The sequence below is a fragment of the Aquila chrysaetos genome, chromosome 24 (genome assembly GCF_900496995.4).
Source record: "Aquila chrysaetos chrysaetos chromosome 24, bAquChr1.4, whole genome shotgun sequence".
Classification (NCBI taxonomy): Eukaryota; Metazoa; Chordata; class Aves; order Accipitriformes; family Accipitridae; genus Aquila; species Aquila chrysaetos.
Genome location: NC_044027.1, coordinates 4,408,196 through 4,425,982, shown reverse-complemented (window position 1 = coordinate 4,425,982; position 17,787 = coordinate 4,408,196). Strand labels below are relative to the sequence as shown.

The window sequence follows — 17,787 nt, the reverse complement described above, 5'->3', positions numbered from 1 at the left end:
CTCATCAGCTGCCTCTCACAAACAAGAGGGCAGGCTGTGAGTCCACCGGGGGTGGTCCTCGGAGCGCTCAGTAAGAGCGGCCTTGCTCCCTAGGCCTCGACCCCCGCCCTTTTAGCGGCCTGGGCCTGGGGAGGGCCTGGCCTGGTAGTTCTCCCAGCCCTCACCGAGAGTACCCCCGGGAGCGGGGCGAGGAGGTGGACGGGGCAGCCTTTTGGGACCCCCCCCAGCCCTTCTTTTGGGTGCTGCCCCCCGGGGGACAGCGCTGAGGGGCACCCACGGCTCCCGCCCGCCGGGGACGGCCCCGCGCATGCGCAACGCCGCCTGACCCCCCCCTTCTCGCTTGCCGTAGGCCACGTGATTCCCTTCATGGCCGGCCCCGCCGGCAGCGATGGCGGCTACGAGGTACCGGCGGTTCCTGAAGCTCTGTGAGGAGTGGCCGGTGGAGGAGACGAAGCGGCAGCGGGACCTGGGCGTCTTCCTGAGGCAGCGGGTGGCGCAGGCCTTCCGTGAGGGGGAGAACACGCAGGTAGGGGCGGGGAGAGGGCTCCCCAGCGGCGGCCTGTTCGGGGTGGGGGCGGCGAGGCGGGGCCTGGGCCGCGCAGGCGCCTCTTCCCTCCCGGCCTCCGGCTGTGGGGGGTGGGATACGGTTTAACGGTTTCTGGGCTCAAACCTCAGGAGTTCGGTGCTGGTACGGGGTTCCTCCCGTAGCGCCCCTCGCCTCCGAGCTCGCTCGGTTGCGGTTGAGGAGAAGGTTCTGCCTGCGGGGCTCCGCTGTGAAACGAGCTGCCCTCGGGTCCGCTCGGGGCCCCGCCGAGCCTCCCTCAGGGCCCAGGACAGGCCGGTGTCTGAACCGTCTGCTCGTCTTTGAAACACAAGCCCCAGTCAGCCACGTCGCTTGTTCCTCACATAGAACGAGCTGTGGTTTATAGCCAGTTCTTGCACCGTTTGCACTGTGTGCTTTGGAGAACCCCATTCCCGTGGTTATGGGAGTGGGATACAAAGTACTGTGAATTTGTCAGCGCCGTGCTGGAATCGAGTTAATTAAGTGTGTTTTTCTCACCATAAGGATAGGATGATAGTGCGATGCACTGTGGCATACGTAGTGAAATGCAACATTGCCTGGCGCTGTTAGGATGCAGCAGTTATAAAACTGTATTCTGGCTACAGTCGTAATTGTGTTGGAGTTTAGGCTTTGGTGCTGCTATAAATTAAAGAAGCTAATGTTTGACTTGGGCTGCAGACCTTTACAGGCTTGGAGGTAGTGCTGTGGAATGTAAATGTGCCCTTTCTTAGCATAAAAACAGTGTTCCAGATATGCATTTTCTACTTCAAGGGGCCATTATAAGCACCTAATTCTATATTGGTCACCAGAACAGTTTGCAGCAGACATTTCAGAAAGTGCTTATTGCTTTTTCATATGCTCGAGACAGCTGAATATGCTGCACCGATTGGCTACAACATCCCAAAGCTGCCACTCATCTTGAAAATCTAAATTGATGCCTGCAGCGCTGATGTCAATTTGTATGTATAAAGGCTTAATACAGCAAAGGGAAATGTACTGGCAGACAGCAGGAGGAATGTCTGAGAAAAGAACTAGAACCATAAAGGATACTTTATGAGTCTAATGTCTGTTTTATTCACATGGAATAAGATATGCTGATTTTACGGGCGGTGGGGGGTGGGGGGAAATACTGTTTCTGCTACCCATTTAATAGCTATTTCTGCTATCATTACTAAAACATTTAAAACATTAACGGGGTCATTTGAAATGTGACTGCAAGATATGTTAAGCTGAAGATCTCCTGCAGTGTGTTGGTGCTTACTCTTGACAGTCTGTCTGTCCCTATATCCTCTCTCCTGCAGCAGCCATTACCTACTGAATAAGGAGAGCCTTTCCTTAGTTTTCCTAGTTTGCACAGAGGAGGCATTACCCGCGTTGCGCTGAACCTGTGCCAAGTGTCCCAAGGACAGATGAGCTGTGTCATTTTATCCTGACATGTTTCTGTTGATACTATTCTTATTCGTGTATCCGTTTTAATCTTTTATGTTTGATGTCATCGAGCAGCAATGCAGCGTTCTGGTTGAGTTGGCCCCCATTGTAAAATAGAAAACCAAGATGATGTGCCATCCATGCTGCTAAATAGATGGCTCTGCAAGGCAGATGCACCTGTCCAAGGCACCTAGCAGAGGTTTAGGTATTAGCAAGGTCTTTCCAACTTACTACCCTAAAATAGAAATCCACTTACCCTTCACAAGCTGTTCAGTGTCTTTCACGCTGCTTTTCCCTAATCAATTATAAACTATTTTTAACCTGCACCGGGATTTTCTAACTTCCATCCTAGTATGTTATCTTATGTGATGCTTTAGAATGAAACAGGTGGCAAAACTGGCCCGTGAGCAAGAGGTCTCACAGATTTCATAGCACTGGCCAATAAAGGTGCAAAGAAAAATGTCCAGCAGTATTCTCATTAACTGTGTATTCACAGTTGATCTGTCAGATCTTTTAGAGCAGAGTTTAAGGTCCATTCTGGAAGTCACATGCCTCAGCCTTGTAGGCCAAGCTGGTGAGAAGTGGAGGGGAAAGAAAATGGTCTGCATTCTGGAGCAGCATAGCAGGGGTCACCAGCATCCTGCATTGCGCTGAGAAGTCACCTAAGCTGCTCCTTGACTGTCCTTCTCACAAGCCTTGAAACGAGGTGGGTTTTGCTATCAGGTTTAAAATAGGACTTGTGTGATGCTTTTATCTCTTTCCAGATTGCTGACCCTGAGACCTGTGACCAAATGTATGAGAGCTTAGTCAGAATCCACACCAACTACTACAAAAACAAGGTGAGCTTTGGCATTAGCCATCATCCCTCTTTTAGGGGGTGAGCCACCACCTACTGCAGTTTGCTGCCTCGTCCCAGCAGGGTTTCTGGGAATGTTGAACAGACAAGTGAGTGGTCAGGTGGATGCAGCACTACCTGGTGCCTTTGGTCGCTCCAGGAAAGCTGCAGTCATCTTGGCCTCTGTGACACATGTGAACAATGCAGATGATAGTTCTTGGTATGGATGAAGAGAATTCTTAGAGCTTGACTGAAAATGAGCGCAGACTCTACCATATGGTGATGTTTTTACCTTTTTTTAATGCACTACAAGTAACATCTTTTTTTCCCTCTCTCCTTCTCTCACCTACTTGCTCGCTTGTGAAGTATCCACGCCTGAAAGACACAAGCTTCACTGGAGTGACAGTAGAAGATTGCAAGATGATACTAGCAACAGGTACTATTACTGTGCTTGATTTAAGAATAAGTCAGTGCGGGAGATAAAGTACATTCTAGTCTTTGTGGTGTTCACTGCATCACTTCTACTAAACACCTGTGACTAAAGGACAGAATGGGACTGCTGTGCAAGTATATTGGATGTTTAATGAGGAGTAAGTTCAGGAATAATTGAGGAGATCTTCAGTAATCTATCAGGGCAAAAAGTTGATTGTATTTTGCACTGGGTGGGAACAGCAAAGGGTTTGCAAGGGCTCTTTGAGATCAGATAGCAGGAGCTATGTGGAAGAAATGCACATTTGCTACGTCATTCTGAAATGTATCTCAGCTTCTGTTTCACCATGTTCAAATTCCCTTCAGTATTTCTTCTTTTGTATTAGACTTTGAGAGAAAACAGGGCACCACGATGCAGAAATACTCTCAGCCAGATCCTTTATGAAGTGCAGTGTAGGAAGCTAGCGCAGTTTTGTTCTGCTCCAGTTCCTAACTTTGATTGCAGTGCATGGAAAGTGAGTATTAGTTGTTAGTGGTAAGGGACTCCCCGCACAATTGATTGGAAGGGAAAACAAACTTGCCTCAGGCCCTGAAATAGAAATTCATTAAGATGAAAAGTCAAAAAAGGAAAATATATATAAAGCAAAGCTGTTATAAGAGGGCTTTCATTCCTTTGCTCTTCTGCTTTTCTTCCTCTTTCCCCATCTCTCTCTCCCCTCCTTTTGCAGACGTTCTGAAACAGATGGAAGACATGAAAAAAGGGACATGGAAAAAACTGCGAGAGAAGTTTTATGCCAAGAAACCTGAGGAGGACTCGAAGTGATAGGCTAACTCCCAGATTCTCCGCTGTATATATTCCTAAAGCACTGTATGTTGCCATGATGAATAAAACCATTTATTCCTCTTAGCAACAGCATTTTTCTTCAGACCCACACCTTACACCGTTCATATTTAGTGCCCCCTCTGTTTTTTTTCCTGAAAATCTAGGAGATAGATAGCTTAACACATCTGTGCTGAAACCATATTGGAGCAATGTAGTGCAGAGGAAAGAACTTTTGTGATGTTAGACCTGATCCTTTCTATTGCTAGAAATGGAACAACCAGGAGATGCACAGAGCAAGTAGGTGCTTCTGAAGATAACAGTAGTGATGATGTGAAAATGTAGCTATGCTTGTGTTTCTCTGTGTTAGCACTGGTAACAGTGAAATCGAGGGAGGGATAACTTTAGTCGTCACATTTATTTTCCTTTTGAGAAGACACAGGAGAGGACCGAGGGTGACTGTTTACTATGGTGACAGTGGAGCAGTGTAAGAGTTTGAGAATTCAATCAAATGTTGCAGTGGTGTGTTGCTGGTCGAGGTAGCTATATGCAGATATCCCTCTGTGAGAGAAGGTTCTGTATGGGTTACTGCATTTTGAGGGATAAAGATAGGTTTTAATGACAGGTTGGTATATAGGGCCATAAACAAATTTCAGGTGTAATTAGTCCATTGCTATGGCCTATTTTTATTCCTTTTTAAAGCTTTAATGCTTGCATCAGTGTCTATTCTTGGGAGGCACAGGCACAGGACTGCAGTTGGGGTGGCTGCAGCACTGCTTGGCTTGGGAAGGATGAGTGTCTAGAACACAGCTATGCCAGGACTCTGCTTGGCTCCGGGCAGCACCAACAGCTGCTCCTTTTCATGTATTTGAACAGTGTTTTCCTGGCAAGTAGTGAAAGAATTTGAAACTTTGCAGCAGGCTCTAATCCAAAGCTTCAGAAAACAAGGCTGGTATTCAAGGTAGTTCTTCATGGTAGCATTCTTCATTTTCTGACTGGAGCATCGTACTACATTTTAACATTTAACATCTGGAGCTGAGAGTATTGGGTTGTGGAGTACCTTGGGTAATACAGCCCTGGTTTGGCTTCAGGTCCTTGGGTTGTTCTGTATTTTTATTTATAATGGCCCCATTACATACCAGAGTGCACAGGAAGGGAGCTTTCTTTACCATTTAAGTTTTTATTATAACATGATTTTGTATTTAATTTAGTTAAGGCAATTTACACTTCAGTTCTTAAGTAACAACAATAACAAAAAAAAAGTAAAACATTACACCAGAGATGAAACTAAAACACAGGACACCCCTTCACAGTGAACTCCTGTAAACCTGCAGTTTCCTACTACTCCTGCCCAGATATTCTTGGTCCACAGAAGGCAAAAGACTAGTTCACACTAGTACAAGCTTGGATACTCATCCTCATCTGGTGAGTTAAATTAACAAATCCGTCTCCTTGAGTTCAGCTCCTCTTTACTGCACCACAGTGATGAACAGAATTCTTTAAATGGAGAGGGATCAGCATGGAGCAGGCACAGCAAATACGATGGCTGGTTTGCAAAGATCCACATGTTCTAGTGCCACTCTTGGAATAAGTTAAATATTGCAGCCCTATAGCTAGTTACACTACACCTGAGGGGGAGGCCATCAGAATGTAGCACATGGAGATAAAGACACAACCCTCCACATTTGCAAAATAAAGAGTTATTGCAATGAGGAATAAAAGTCCTGTATAATTTATCTTCCTACAAGGGCATTAGAGTACAGTGTGGGTCCAGGTATTGTGATGAATCCTGGCCAGTCCCTGGTTCCTGAATTGCTTACAAGCACTCTAAGGAAAATGTTGGCTGTGAAGCCCTTCTGCATGGTCCGTCTTTCTCTGACAGTGACATCCATGCGTGGAACCCAGAAATAAGCAGCCTCGTTAGCTGATACATATGTGTAGTCCCTCAGTGGGTGAAGCCGATGCTTCTTCTGTGTCTTAGTGGTTCATGGTATTCTGGACGTCCACAAACCCCATCCTTTGTCTGCGCTTCCGTTGCTCTGTCATCTAGAGTTCAAACAAGGACACAAGCGAGGTAGGAAATCAGGCCACCTTTCTATTCACTAACATGCGCTTCAAGTGTGTGACTGACTAGGCTGCTTTAAGCGTCTGCCAGAAAACCCTGGGAGTTGGACTCTAGCTGTATCAGAAAGCACATGTCCCAAGTGTCCCCGACCTCCCCAAAAAGAGCTGCAGGAGCCCTTTGCTTCGCATCTGAAGTTGTACTGGCTTGAGCTGGTTCTGCCTCCTGTTCCTTGCAATTGGTGTCTATTTTGGCAAGGACAGCGGGTTTCTACAGTCAGGTGTTCCTCAAGTGTTCCTATTTTAAAAAGTGTTTAGTACCTGTTCCTTCAGCTCGTTCAGCTGGGAGGTGAGATGGGACACCAGCTTCATCGTGGTATTGAGTTTGTCTTGAAGATTTCGGATCTCATTCTGTTCCCCTTCCCCTTCATTGCTGACCAGCGACATGGCTCGCATGCGGGGGAACCAGTCAAGGTTCTTGTTCTGGAAAGGTGACCATGGAGAATGGGAATTGGAGCGGGGGTGAAGAGGAGGGAACAGACCTGGTAGAATTTCACGGGAAGCCTGCCTATGCCTAGGGATTAAAGAAACTCTCAAAGGCTTGTCTTGTCTGGATCTTTGTGAGTTTTCCACTAATGGTTCTAGTTTTTTTTCTTACAGCCTTCTGGGCTTGAGTTCAGAAGTTTCTCTTTTCTAAATCTCCCCTCCCTCCCTTCTTGCCTTGAAATCACCTTGAAGTCACACTCTCTACTGCTTGGTTCTGCCCTTGGTTCAATCCTTAAATACACAGTACAAAACATCAAATAGACAATGTGTTGTTGGCTGAGATTGCAAAGTGGAAATAACCAGCTAAGAACAAACTAAGGCACAACAACATTATTAAATATTTTCCAAAAGCTCCTTCTCAAAACTGTTTTTCTTTGGCAAGCCCGTTGTTCTCAAATATTTCCCCGGGGTAGGCAGGTTGCAGTAGTGAAAGAGCTACCCTGAGAAGACACGTACCTTTATCATCTGTGCCACGTAACTCTCTGGCCCTGTGTAGTCCGTCTTGTTCTTCACTCGCACCAGCACAATGAAATACAAGTAGTTCCACATGTTGTGCTCATATTTAATATGTTCCTCAAAGGACACTGTCTTGTTGTCAAACTTGTCCCTTTCAAGTCCTGGGAAAGGCAGTCAAGAACAGAGAAGGTGGAGGGAGGAGATGGGGAGGGGAGGAGAAGGTAAGAAGTGAGCAAGCAAACGAATGTGAAAGGAAGTACAGATAATTGCATCCTCTCCCAGGTGTGACTTTCAAGAAGTGCTTTTAATAATTAGTTGGCATTTAGCACACAACAAGCATCCAAAACGGGGGAAATAAATAACGCAGTTGTATATTCAGAAGCCCTCTGAATATACAAGTACTACTAGCTATGCTTCCTGCCTATGTATCTAAAAGCATAAAATGCACCCAGTGGATCTTTTAAGAAAACAGCAGTTAGACTTAGTGGGTTTTTCCCCTTTTTTTTTTGGATGCCTTCCGATGACTGAAAGCATTCCACAACGTTTTCTGTATTTTGTTTCCTTAATAACATGGTGCTTTTTTCCACTGGCTAAGTGATGGTCTCAGGAGTGATAGATGCACAGCGACAAGAACCCCACAATGTGGCGTTTTAGTTTAACACCTCATTACCAGAAGGCAAGGAACAATACAGATAATTTCCCCTCTCAGTTTGTATCCTTGTTTAAGCCTCCTCACGCTGCAGTGACCTATCAGTAAACAGATTTTAAGTTTTGCTGTGAACCAAACGAAAACCAGAAACTAGCTGAAACTTCTTTCCTTCCCTCAACCTCAGAAAAGAGGAAGAGCTTTGAGGCAATTCCTGTACACTGAGGTCCCAGAACTCACCACATATGAAACAGGTGGTCTTCAGTATCTCTTCCTTCTTTTGCTTCTCGCTCCTCAGATCAGCAAAAGTGTCGATGATGACCCCAAAGATGAGGTTAAGGACGATAATAATGACAATAAAGAAGAAGAGGAGGTCGTAGACAACCCGAGCAGGGAACAAGGACTCCTGTAATGGAGGAAAGGGATAAATGTGCGTCTCGCACACCTCTCCTCTAGCCACTCCAACCATGCTGCCTCGTTAAACAGGCCATGGGCTGAGGGTACCGGGTGAGGAGGAATAAAGGGTGCGATAGGGGAAGAAAGGAGGAAAGCACTGGAGGACAGTGTGGGGGATAGATCTGGAGGTGTCACAGTTCCCAGGGAGGGAGGGCAGCTGCACAGCCGTAAACGCAGCAGGACTTAGCAGAGGAAAGGGGTCCCCGCGTGCTGCCCAAACTCACATCCTTCGATGGCTTCCGCAGAATGTCACCCACGCCCCCTCCGTTCCTCAGGCCATGGTTCAGGACAGTGACGATGCACATGAGCAGCGTGTCACAGGCACGTTCCCACTGGTCAGTGTCTGTTTCTAGAGTACCAGAGGGGGAAATAAAAGCAAAAAAACGCAGAGCATAGACAGGGCTTAAGTACCAGACCATTACAAAGAAGCCAGAGCTGCGGGGATGATTCTTGCTGCAGCGATGCAGTGGCAAATCTCCTGGGAGCAGGTGCTCGTTGTGGATCTCCCAGCCAGCAACTTCCCAGCCGCTCCTCCAGCTTGCTTCTTGCCGTGGAGGTGTTTGGCTGAGTGCTCCTGAAGCTCCCACTTTCTTTATGACTAAATTGAATCTACTTCATTTTTTATGCCAAGGTCAGTGCAAAATTTGCAGGCCTCTTGCCTAATATGTGCCAGAAAGTGGGTTGTTTCTTTCCATCTTTGAAAAGCTACGATTTTTCTGAGCTCGCTGACAAACCAGGCAGCCAACCTACTCTGCCACTAACAGAGTCAACCTTTCTAATGAGCACACTTACCTTCCAAGGCAGTGGGCACAGCAGAGCAGCTAATTTTGTCACTACTGCATGACTCCATGAAGGTCTCCATGTTCCTTTGCATGCCCAAGGGGTCATCTGCAAGTAAAAGAGACCGCAGCCTTGTCAGAGCATCAGCTTGCCTTAGTAAAGCTCTTCACTTCTGTCACGGGTGCTTTTCAACTGCCTCTTTTTGTAGCTGTCAAGCTTCTTGAAAAAACAGTTGCTCTGCATTCTCCTAGCCTTTTTTTTTGCTCAAGTTTCAGTAAGACCTCTACAGTGCTAAAACTTCATTTGTAGCTGTCCAACCCCTTCTCTGCAATCACTCCTAGCCCCAAACCCCTGCTCTCTGCAGCACAAGGTCCCAAAGTCGGCACAGGCAGCTGTCTTTGCTAACCCCAAAACCAGTGCTACCAGGAGTTTGCGCCAAGGGTATACAACCCATGACGCATGCACACACACGGAGACATGTGCGTGCTTTTGCAGCGGGGAGGGAGCAGGCTCTCATGCAATGGTCCAGCTGCAGAAGGGGACCCACGTTCCGTCTGGCCCCTCTCTAGCCCAAGCACCGCAGCCAACGAGGGCAAGGGCTGAACAACCTTTGGCTTTGCTGTCCGGCAGCCGGTCCACCTCCAGGATGAAGTCATCCTTCAGGAACAGGAAGCCCACGATGGAGAAGAGGTAGACGAGGATGAGAGCCAGGAGGGCTGTCAGCAGGATGGAGCGCCCATTCCGCGTCACGCTTTTGATGACATTAAACAAGGTCTCCTCACGGTAGATCAAGTCAAACAGCTGAAAGGACCCAGGAGCAAAGAAATGCTGCGGGGTGTTTTTCTTGATAATGCCTGGCCTACCTACATCCCCTTTTATCCTGAGATCTTGGATCACCCAGCAGACCTTGACTAACTTTCACATAAAGCATTTAAGTTTCCCAGCTTACTGTAGGGAAGCAGAGAAGAATGAAGTGACTTATGCAGGAGAGCCAAGAATAGGACACATGCACCCTGCCTCTGCCCTCACCAGCTCACGTTGTCTCCCAGCTGACCCAGATAAAGTACACAGTAGAGATTAGAAAGAGAGAGATAGCAGAAGACCAGGAGAGAGACAGTAACAGATACTGTCAGAAGGCAGAAAGATCAGCCTACACAAAGATTAGAGCACAGTGAATTGTTCTCACTGCTGTTATCAATCAGCCCCTGGAAGGTGTCACAGGAGCCTTCTAGCTTCTAACAGGGCAGACAGGCTACCTCTGTGCCCCAAACATTTGCATTTATAGTACCAGGATGCTGTAGAAGAGTTCGTGCACAAAGAGTCCCAGGACGCTCGTCAGGATGTAGCCAACATGGTAAAGAAATTCCACATCCATGATCATGGCCTTGTAGCCTCGGATAAAGGTCCCACGATTGCCCACGAAGCTCACCACAAACACAATCTTGTTGGTCAACTGGGGAACAACCAGAAATGGGAGGGAGTGGGTTTTGCTGCACTTTATGAATGCAGAACAGCCTCCTGTGTCATGGGCTGCTACACTATTTTTCCAGCACATGGAGGACTTACATTGAGAGCTCCCAGTATGTTCAGAGTGAGTCCAATCCCCAAGTAATAAATCGATCGCAAGATCAGTGCCACAAGGAGCGGTCTGACACCGTAGCGCTTAGTGAACAGGGCCATGATGGAGAAGCAGATCAGAATCCAGAAGAGCAGCGAGATCAGTGGGGAATCCAGCACTCCTGGGAAGAGAAGACCCACGGCAATTAAATGGCATGAGATTAAATGCATGCTGCCAGTCGAACACTGCTGCTGTCCTGACTGTCCAGAAAAACTAATGTGCTGATTATCAGAGGGTAGAAAGAGAGAAATTATGCTTGACTGTAAAGACTAGTATTGACTAAGATGGTTCTTACTGATACATTCTTCTAACACCTTTTAGCCAAGATCTCAAAACCACTGTAAATAGTGGAGGCTTTGCCTGACAGCTGGGTACGTATTCTGTCATTGCTTCCCCCATTTTACGAACACGGAACGCGCAGCCCAGGGAGAAGAGACTTCTCCCTAAGAAGGAAGGAGCGGGAGGGCTGGCAACTGAAATCTTGACTCAATCCCTTCCTTTGACCAGCAGAAAGGACTTGGGGATTTAGAAGTCACAAGGTGACTGAGGGTGGGGGGGAGTACAGGTAAGGGGACCAGTTTTCCTGCATATGAAGGTCCCCTTTTTCTTCCACCTCGAGGAGCAGCAGATGCTGGGGCACTTACCCATGGAAGTGGCTTCAACATAGGGGTAGAAGAAAGCAATGATTATGTTGATGAAGACAGCCAGGTTGAAGGAAATGCTTCCCCAGAGTGTCATTCTGCGGGAGAACCAGTACATCAGCGGCATGCCTGGAGGGAGAGGAGGCAGACACACAAATCTCAGCCAACCTTGTGCCAACCGGGGAAGGCTTTGTCCTCCCAGACATCCAAAGGGCTCAGCTCAGTACAGCTAGCGGGCCCGGAGGGGCCTCTTGTCTCCCACTTTCTTCAAAATGTTAATAAAAGCACCCTCATCCTCTGCTGAAACAGGCGTGCACGTTCAAAATGTTACTGCTCACATTTCTTGGCTTCTCTGCCCTTTGACCTGCTCTGCAACCTTGGAATCAGATCAGCTCCATTCTCCTCCTCACCCTCCTCATCTCCCATCTCCTACAGCCTCACCACTCACGTCCTTCAAAACAACAGTGTCTTTGTGTTTTCAGCGCTGGTGCTCGGTCCCAGAGGAGACCCAGCCAGCAATTTCCCATCCATACTGGAAACTTGTTTCCTGCCGAATTCCTAAGATAGTTTTGACTGGATTTGCAAGTGTTTTCAGAGCTGCTACACTACTCCTTAGCTGCCTCGCAGTATTTATAGTGTGACTCTTTATTGAGCTCCTGTTATTTTAAGCCAGGATTTCTGTCCTGATGCAGCCCTGAAAGCACCTAAGCAGCTCTGCAGGGTGCAGAGAAACAAGTTTTATTTCCCATATGTAGCTGCTAGATCCTGGCTTTGGAGAAGGCAACTGAAAACAAATGAAGAGAGGGCTTTCCAGGGGAAAACACCTGCGGGTGTAATCCCAGGGAATGTGCTGTAAAATGCATTTCAGACTACCGAGGAACTGCACTAACAGGCATGGAGGAAGTACATCCCCGGGATCGTGATTAACCTCCACTCCCTGCCAACTGCCAAGTGTGTTGCGCTCTAAAGAGCAAGGGGCACAAGGAGCTCAGAGAGGTGATTGCCAGGCTGCTGCCAGGGTTTGCAGCCCTTTCAAAGCAGGGCTGCTTCCCAGTTTCACGACAGGGGCTATTGGAAGTGCCCGTGCTGGCCGGGGGGAGCCCGAAGGGAAGGTCTGGTTTGCTCTTACTGCGCAGTTTCTTCTGCCATTCCATCTCGTTGTGGAGGAAGGACGACTGGTCGAAGAAATCACTGACTTTGCTGCCCTGCTCGTCCTGCTCCGTGGTGGTGAAGAGCCGGTACTTGGTCTCTTTGGTGAGGAACTCGCAGATGCCAGGCACTGGGAAGATTATCTGCTCCATGCTTCGGTCCAGGCGCACAATCTGCAGGAAGCAGGGTGAAGGGGAGGGTGCCGTCAGATCCTGCCCCTGCCAGGCTTTGGTTTCCTTTCCTAGACCCAGCTGTGCCTTCCCCTCCTCCCTCCCACTCCACCGGGATCCAAATATCACCGGCCACTTGTCTATAACACTGCAAATCGACCCAGCAGAGGCAGCCCTGGCTGTGCTGGAGGAAAGCTGAGAGCGCGTGAACACTTGCTGGCCCATCTGCAAGGAGATCCGTGCCGACAAGCAAGGATGGGGCTGCTGAATCGGCTGCATCCCCGCCACTGCTGGGAGAAAAAGGAAAGGTACGGCGGGCAGCTCGTTCCCTCAGCTCGCTCCTCATGGGCTCTGCTAACGCCTCCAGCTCTCTGCAAAGCAAAAGGCCTGCCTGCTCCTTGCCGGCACAGGGATGGGAAGGCTCCCAGTGCAAAATAACCAGGCACGAGGTAGCTGGAGCACACGTGGGATTCACCGACCATGTGCCTAATGGCAACCCAACAGCTACCAGGTCTTGCCTCAATTTGGGACGTGTGTTTCTCGTAATACGCCAGCGGGTCCTCCTCTTCTTCTTGGACAGGGGCCGTCGACTTCAGCATCTGCGTCAGCTGCTTGTTATTTAGGCTGAGCTGGGATGCAGGGAGAGGGAGAGAGGATGAGAGTGGCCTCAGCCGGGAGAGTCAGGTCTAACTCTGCACTGACAACAGCTTTCCTCAAAAGCTACCAAAGCTGATGAGGTTTCAGGGAAAAGCAAATGAATTAAAGCTTCCTAAAGGGGTACGAGTCCTCCCTGAGGTGACAGACATTCAATTCCCTGCAATAATTACATCCAAATGCTGCTAATCCACAAATTACAAATCAATGCCCATAAAACCCCGGGGAAATCATATTACTGCTGAATCTCATTTGGCATCTAAGGTACATAGGCAAGAAATGACAGCAAAGGACTCAGCCCTTCCTTTTCTGAAGGGAAGCGAGTACCAGCAGGACCCCATCAGGGCCACCAGCCTGTCCCTGTGACAAGCTGGTCATCACCCTATGGCTGAGCCTTCCTTGGGGAGCCCCGCAAATACAGCTCTCCGCTGCTGGGTCATAAAAGGTGCACATGCCATTGGGCTTGTAGTTTGGGCTACAAGCGCACTGATAAGTCTTTCTTTCTTTAGTCCCCCTGGGGAATACCAAAACCCTTCAAATCTTAAACAACAAAACCCAGGGTGACTCAGCAAGGGTGGGAGAAGCAGCTCTTTGCAGTCTCCGGTCAGGGTCGGGGCACACTGCCTCCATTCCCGAGGCCCTTCCGTACCATGGATGAGATGCCCTCCTCTTCCTCCTCCTGGATTCGTTTCACCGGCTTCAGGAGCTGCTGCAGAGACTTGTTGTGTCGGGACAGCTGGAAGAGGGACAGCAATAGCCGGGTGAGCACAGACTGGTAAGCAGCCACCGGCGAACACGGGAGCGGGACACAGGGGAGCGGGACGGCTGGCAAGCCTGGGGGCTGGCTTTTCACAGGAGCCGAAAGCACGTTTCCCAGCCATGCCTCCCTAAGGAGGCCAGCCTGGCTGGAGGAAATGTAAATAAATATAGAGAAAAATGTGCAAATCAGTGAGTGGGAGCCCAGCACAGCACAGGGAGCCCAGCCTGGCAGGGTCCCTGCTGTCACAGCTCAGTACCTGCAGCGCCAGTATATAAATGTTGTGGCCGACTTCGCGGGGGGAAACCTCGGCATTTTCACACTCCTCCTCCTGCAGATAGGCCTTCTTAATCACGTCGACCTGGAAGGCAGCAGAGGGATAGTGAGCTTCTCCCCATCTCCTTGCCTCATTTTCCTCCTCTGGCCACGAATGGCTCTGGGAGAACCATCAGGCGAGGATGCTTGTGCAGAAGGCGGTGACCAGGAGTATGGCAGACGAGATGGTTATTGGATTGCAAACCAGAAACCGCATCAGGACCTGCAGGCAGAAGAGGTCTAGCAACGGGACAGGGGCAAGGCTGGGGGCTCAGTGGGGCAAGGCTGGGAGTGTTTCACTGTCAGCCCTTACCAGTTCCTGCGGGCGGAGGCTGATGAGGATCCGCTCGGCGTTTTCGCTGTCGTGTCTGCTCTCCATGAGGGCCAAGAGGAGCTTGGAGGCATTGTCCTGGGGAGGAGAAGTCCTTGCTGAGAGGAGCTGTGCCCTGCCGCTGCCCAGGGCTTTGGAGTGGATGGAAACCCCCCTTGCCCTGGTCAGCTGTAACTCCCCCGTGCTAAAGATAGCTGAGCCTCACACGGTGGAGATGCACCAGCCCTGTCCCACCAAGCCCACACGCTCTCACACTCGAGGACCCGACACGTGCACAGTCCCCACTACAGCAGCCACCTCACCCCACAGCACAGCCCACGGCCATGCCAGCAAGCCCCCGCAGTGATGCACACACGCATGCCACCATCCTAACCCGAGGCTCTGCCCACCTTCAGCTGCAGGACCAGGTCCATCCGGTACTTGCAGAGGGGGCTGATGTCATTAAGGATGAGGGCTGTGATGATGTCGATCCCATTGGATTCGTGGGTCACGATGCAGCTCTGGGGAAGCAATGCAATGTGTTATCCCACGGATGCTGCCGGTCCTCCCAGCTTCACCCTCCAACGCAGCCCAGCTCCAGAACGGTGCCCTGCCTACAGTGCCCACTCTGCCCGATTACCTTGGGAGCCCCAACCACCCCGCCTCCCCGGAAAGGGCACCGTTTGCACCACTGTATTATTTAACCCCCATTTGCATCACCATATTACCTAGCCAAGCAGTAGCTCCTAACTCGTACAGCATCCCCGTGCACCCTACATCCTCTGCTGCCCATGTTCTACTCCCGTTCACACCCTGAAACCAAAACCTGGCCCTGTCCCTGCTGCTTTCCCACACATCTCCCCCAAATCCTCCCTTTGGCATCCCTGATCAGCGGTGAAACGCCCCAGGCATGTCGGGAATGACCCAGACCTGCAGGGATACCCCCAGACCTGGTTCTCGTGGCAGGGCCCTTGGCAGTACTCGGTCAGGGTTTCCAGGGTCTGGGTGATGAGGGCCACGTTGTACTCGTTGATGTAGAGACCCAGCAGCCCCAGCCCCCCCGTGGTGCTGCCGCACATGATGTCGAGGAACTGCAGTGTCTCGCACACCAGGTTGTAGTTGGTCTTGTTGTTCTGGCACCGGAGGAAGTTCTGTCGAGCAAAATCTGCAGTTACGGGGCTGAGCAGCATCACTTTGTTGGGGGGGGGGCAGTCCTGATCCCCCTCCCGACATCCCCTCCAGCTACAGTTCGATGGAGAATTGGGCTGGGGCGTGTAACGTACAGACCTCTGAGAGCAGCACTCAGTCCCACGGACACAGTCGTGCTGTGAACGGCTCCTTCCACACCACCAAAAGTTATCCGTAAGGGATGGTGCATTTACAGATGGGGAAACTGAGGCACAGAGTGGCTGGTGCAATGGCTTTTTGGATCAAATTGGGGCAGAGCCCAGCTTTTCCCACACCTCAGTCCCACGGCCTCTGTCCTGACCCCCATCCATAACCAACCTGCAGGTCTCGGTTGTGGTTCTCACAGAGCAGTTGCAGGAACCGCAGGATGGGCTCCATGATCAGGACCGTCACCCCCATTTCGTTGTTCTGTCCCTGCTCCCCAGTGTCATGGCCCTTCCGAAACCCTATGGCCATCGGGAATCGGGAGGGGGTGCCAGGCATCAGGAAGGTATCTCCTCGTCCTAGAGGGCAATCCAACCTCGTTAGCATCAGGCTATCCAACGAGTCAGACATTGGCCCTACCAAGGGGACACGGCCCCATACCTTTGGTGCCAGGGTCAGGCTCGTCTTTGTCCTCACGAGGCTTGTTCCCGATGTCACTCATGTTCACAGACACTGTAGACTTGGTCTCCTGCTGCGCCTTCTTCATCCGGTCGTGCAAAACTTTGAAGAACTTCTCAGACTTCTTGTCGCTCGTCATAAGGTTGTAAAAGGATTTCTGGGAGGAGGGAGGACAGCCCTTCAAGTCTCCACCACGGGGTCCAAACTGTCCCTGCCTGCCCCTCTGATTTGGTAGCCTCTGGTACTCAAGACCTTGTCCGAGATAACCTGGTGAGCAGGTTTATTTCCATGCAACAGCCCTGGACACCACAGTCCTCTTGGATTTACGGGGGTGGATCATCCCCTGCTGCTGTGCTCTCCCTTACCCTAAGCAGGGTTAGGGACAGAGCAAGCAGTGATTACAGCAGCTCCAGACCTGGAACCCTACTGGGTTTTGCATGTACAAGTTTTTGGCTTCCCTGGGATAAAGGTTTCAATGAGTTATCACCCAAGAGCTGCAGCCCTGAGCCATTTTAGCAATACCCGGCAGAGGGCATCAGCATTACTCCAGAAACAACCTGCAACAACCTGCCCCTTTTGCAGCATCCAGCCCTCGAGCTTGACCCAGCCACGGAGCTGGAAAACTCAAAACCAGACAGATTTCTGCAGTTCCTCCTCTGGACAGCCAGCAAACGCATGCAACCAAACAGTATTTTGGCAGAACCTGCTGCCCAGGGGCCAACCCACGTCTTCTAAGTGTGGGAGGTTACACTGCACACATGAAATCGTGGCTGCCCAGTCCCCCTGGGACTGGTGCCCAACGTGCAGCCGGGGCTCAGCACCTGGATCTCGGTGTTGCCTCCGTCCAGCAGCCGGATGGCAAGCAGGATGCTCTCTTGGAAGATCTTCTCGTTCTTGGTGTTCATGATGAGGTCAGCCACCAACTTGGTAGCCCCTTCTCGGTCCAGCCGGCACTGGACAGCAGCGATAGCGGACCAGTCCTGGTCTTGGCCTGCATGGGAGGACACGGATGGATGTGATGCTGTGGTAGTGCAGGAGAATAAATAAATCACTGCCAGGAGCATCTCAGTCCCATCCCTTCAACACCCCAAATCCTTTACTCCCATGGAGGTGGGGGCATGGCAACCAGCTACAGACCAGATCCCATCATGGCTCGGGAGCCGGGAATTCGAGGTGTGTGAGAGCAGCGCAGAGAGACAGGGAAGGTGCAGGAGAGGGGGACTCACCTCCCCCAGCAGCATCCACGATTTCCCCTTTGGAGCTGGACTTCTTGTTCTGCAGGTAATTGTTCAGGAGCATTTTCCGCAGCAGGTTGCCCTGCCAAGACAAATAAACGTCACGAATCTCCCAAAGCCAGGGTCAG

At 50.3% G+C, this 17,787-nt stretch overlaps 2 protein-coding genes across 3 annotated transcripts in view; one reads left to right on the top strand and one right to left on the bottom strand.

The window, feature by feature from the left end:
* The first annotated feature begins 329 nt into the window (after window positions 1-329).
* LOC115334774 (ubiquinol-cytochrome-c reductase complex assembly factor 2) lies at window positions 330-4,161 on the top strand. The gene is made up of 4 exons (XM_029999383.2): window positions 330-526; window positions 2,755-2,829; window positions 3,192-3,261; window positions 3,983-4,161. The coding sequence occupies exons 1-4, from the start codon at window positions 389-391 to the stop codon at window positions 4,075-4,077; spliced, it is 378 nt and encodes a 125-aa protein (XP_029855243.1). The 5' UTR covers window positions 330-388; the 3' UTR covers window positions 4,078-4,161.
* Window positions 4,162-5,534: 1,373 nt separating this feature from the next.
* ITPR3 (inositol 1,4,5-trisphosphate receptor type 3) overlaps window positions 5,535-17,787 on the bottom strand; it is a 43,199-nt gene continuing 30,946 nt past the window's right edge. The window contains exons 38-58 of one of the 2 annotated variants that reach the window (XM_029999378.2): window positions 17,651-17,741; window positions 17,246-17,415; window positions 16,407-16,581; window positions 16,140-16,324; window positions 15,584-15,784; window positions 15,044-15,154; window positions 14,637-14,732; window positions 14,268-14,369; window positions 13,901-13,987; window positions 13,116-13,226; window positions 12,408-12,600; window positions 11,282-11,407; window positions 10,586-10,758; window positions 10,308-10,472; window positions 9,628-9,820; window positions 9,032-9,127; window positions 8,464-8,588; window positions 8,024-8,189; window positions 7,138-7,298; window positions 6,457-6,618; window positions 5,535-6,120 (exon numbers count right to left, since the gene is read on the bottom strand). In XM_029999378.2, coding sequence (XP_029855238.1) covers window positions 6,052-6,120; window positions 6,457-6,618; window positions 7,138-7,298; window positions 8,024-8,189; window positions 8,464-8,588; window positions 9,032-9,127; window positions 9,628-9,820; window positions 10,308-10,472; window positions 10,586-10,758; window positions 11,282-11,407; window positions 12,408-12,600; window positions 13,116-13,226; window positions 13,901-13,987; window positions 14,268-14,369; window positions 14,637-14,732; window positions 15,044-15,154; window positions 15,584-15,784; window positions 16,140-16,324; window positions 16,407-16,581; window positions 17,246-17,415; window positions 17,651-17,741 — 2,958 coding nt within the window. In that variant the 3' untranslated portion in view covers window positions 5,535-6,051. Of the gene's footprint in view, window positions 6,121-6,456; window positions 6,619-7,137; window positions 7,299-8,023; window positions 8,190-8,463; window positions 8,589-9,031; window positions 9,128-9,627; window positions 9,821-10,307; window positions 10,473-10,585; window positions 10,759-11,281; window positions 11,408-12,407; window positions 12,601-13,115; window positions 13,227-13,900; window positions 13,988-14,267; window positions 14,370-14,636; window positions 14,733-15,043; window positions 15,155-15,583; window positions 15,785-16,139; window positions 16,325-16,406; window positions 16,582-17,245; window positions 17,416-17,650; window positions 17,742-17,787 lie in introns of those variants that run through there. The other variant, XR_005931235.1, reaches the window with a different exon arrangement.

What these genes read in the sequence shown, in the direction of transcription:
- LOC115334774 (XM_029999383.2), top strand. Translation starts at nt 389, where the DNA reads ATGGCGGCTACGAGGTACCGGCGGTTCCTGAAGCTCTGTGAGGAGTGG. An exon ending in GTGAGGGGGAGAACACGCAG is followed by an intron (nt 527 to 2,754) that starts GTAGGGGCGGGG and finishes ATCTCTTTCCAG; the next exon opens with ATTGCTGACCCTGAGACCTG. An exon ending in CCAACTACTACAAAAACAAG is followed by an intron (nt 2,830 to 3,191) that starts GTGAGCTTTGGC and finishes TCGCTTGTGAAG; the next exon opens with TATCCACGCCTGAAAGACAC.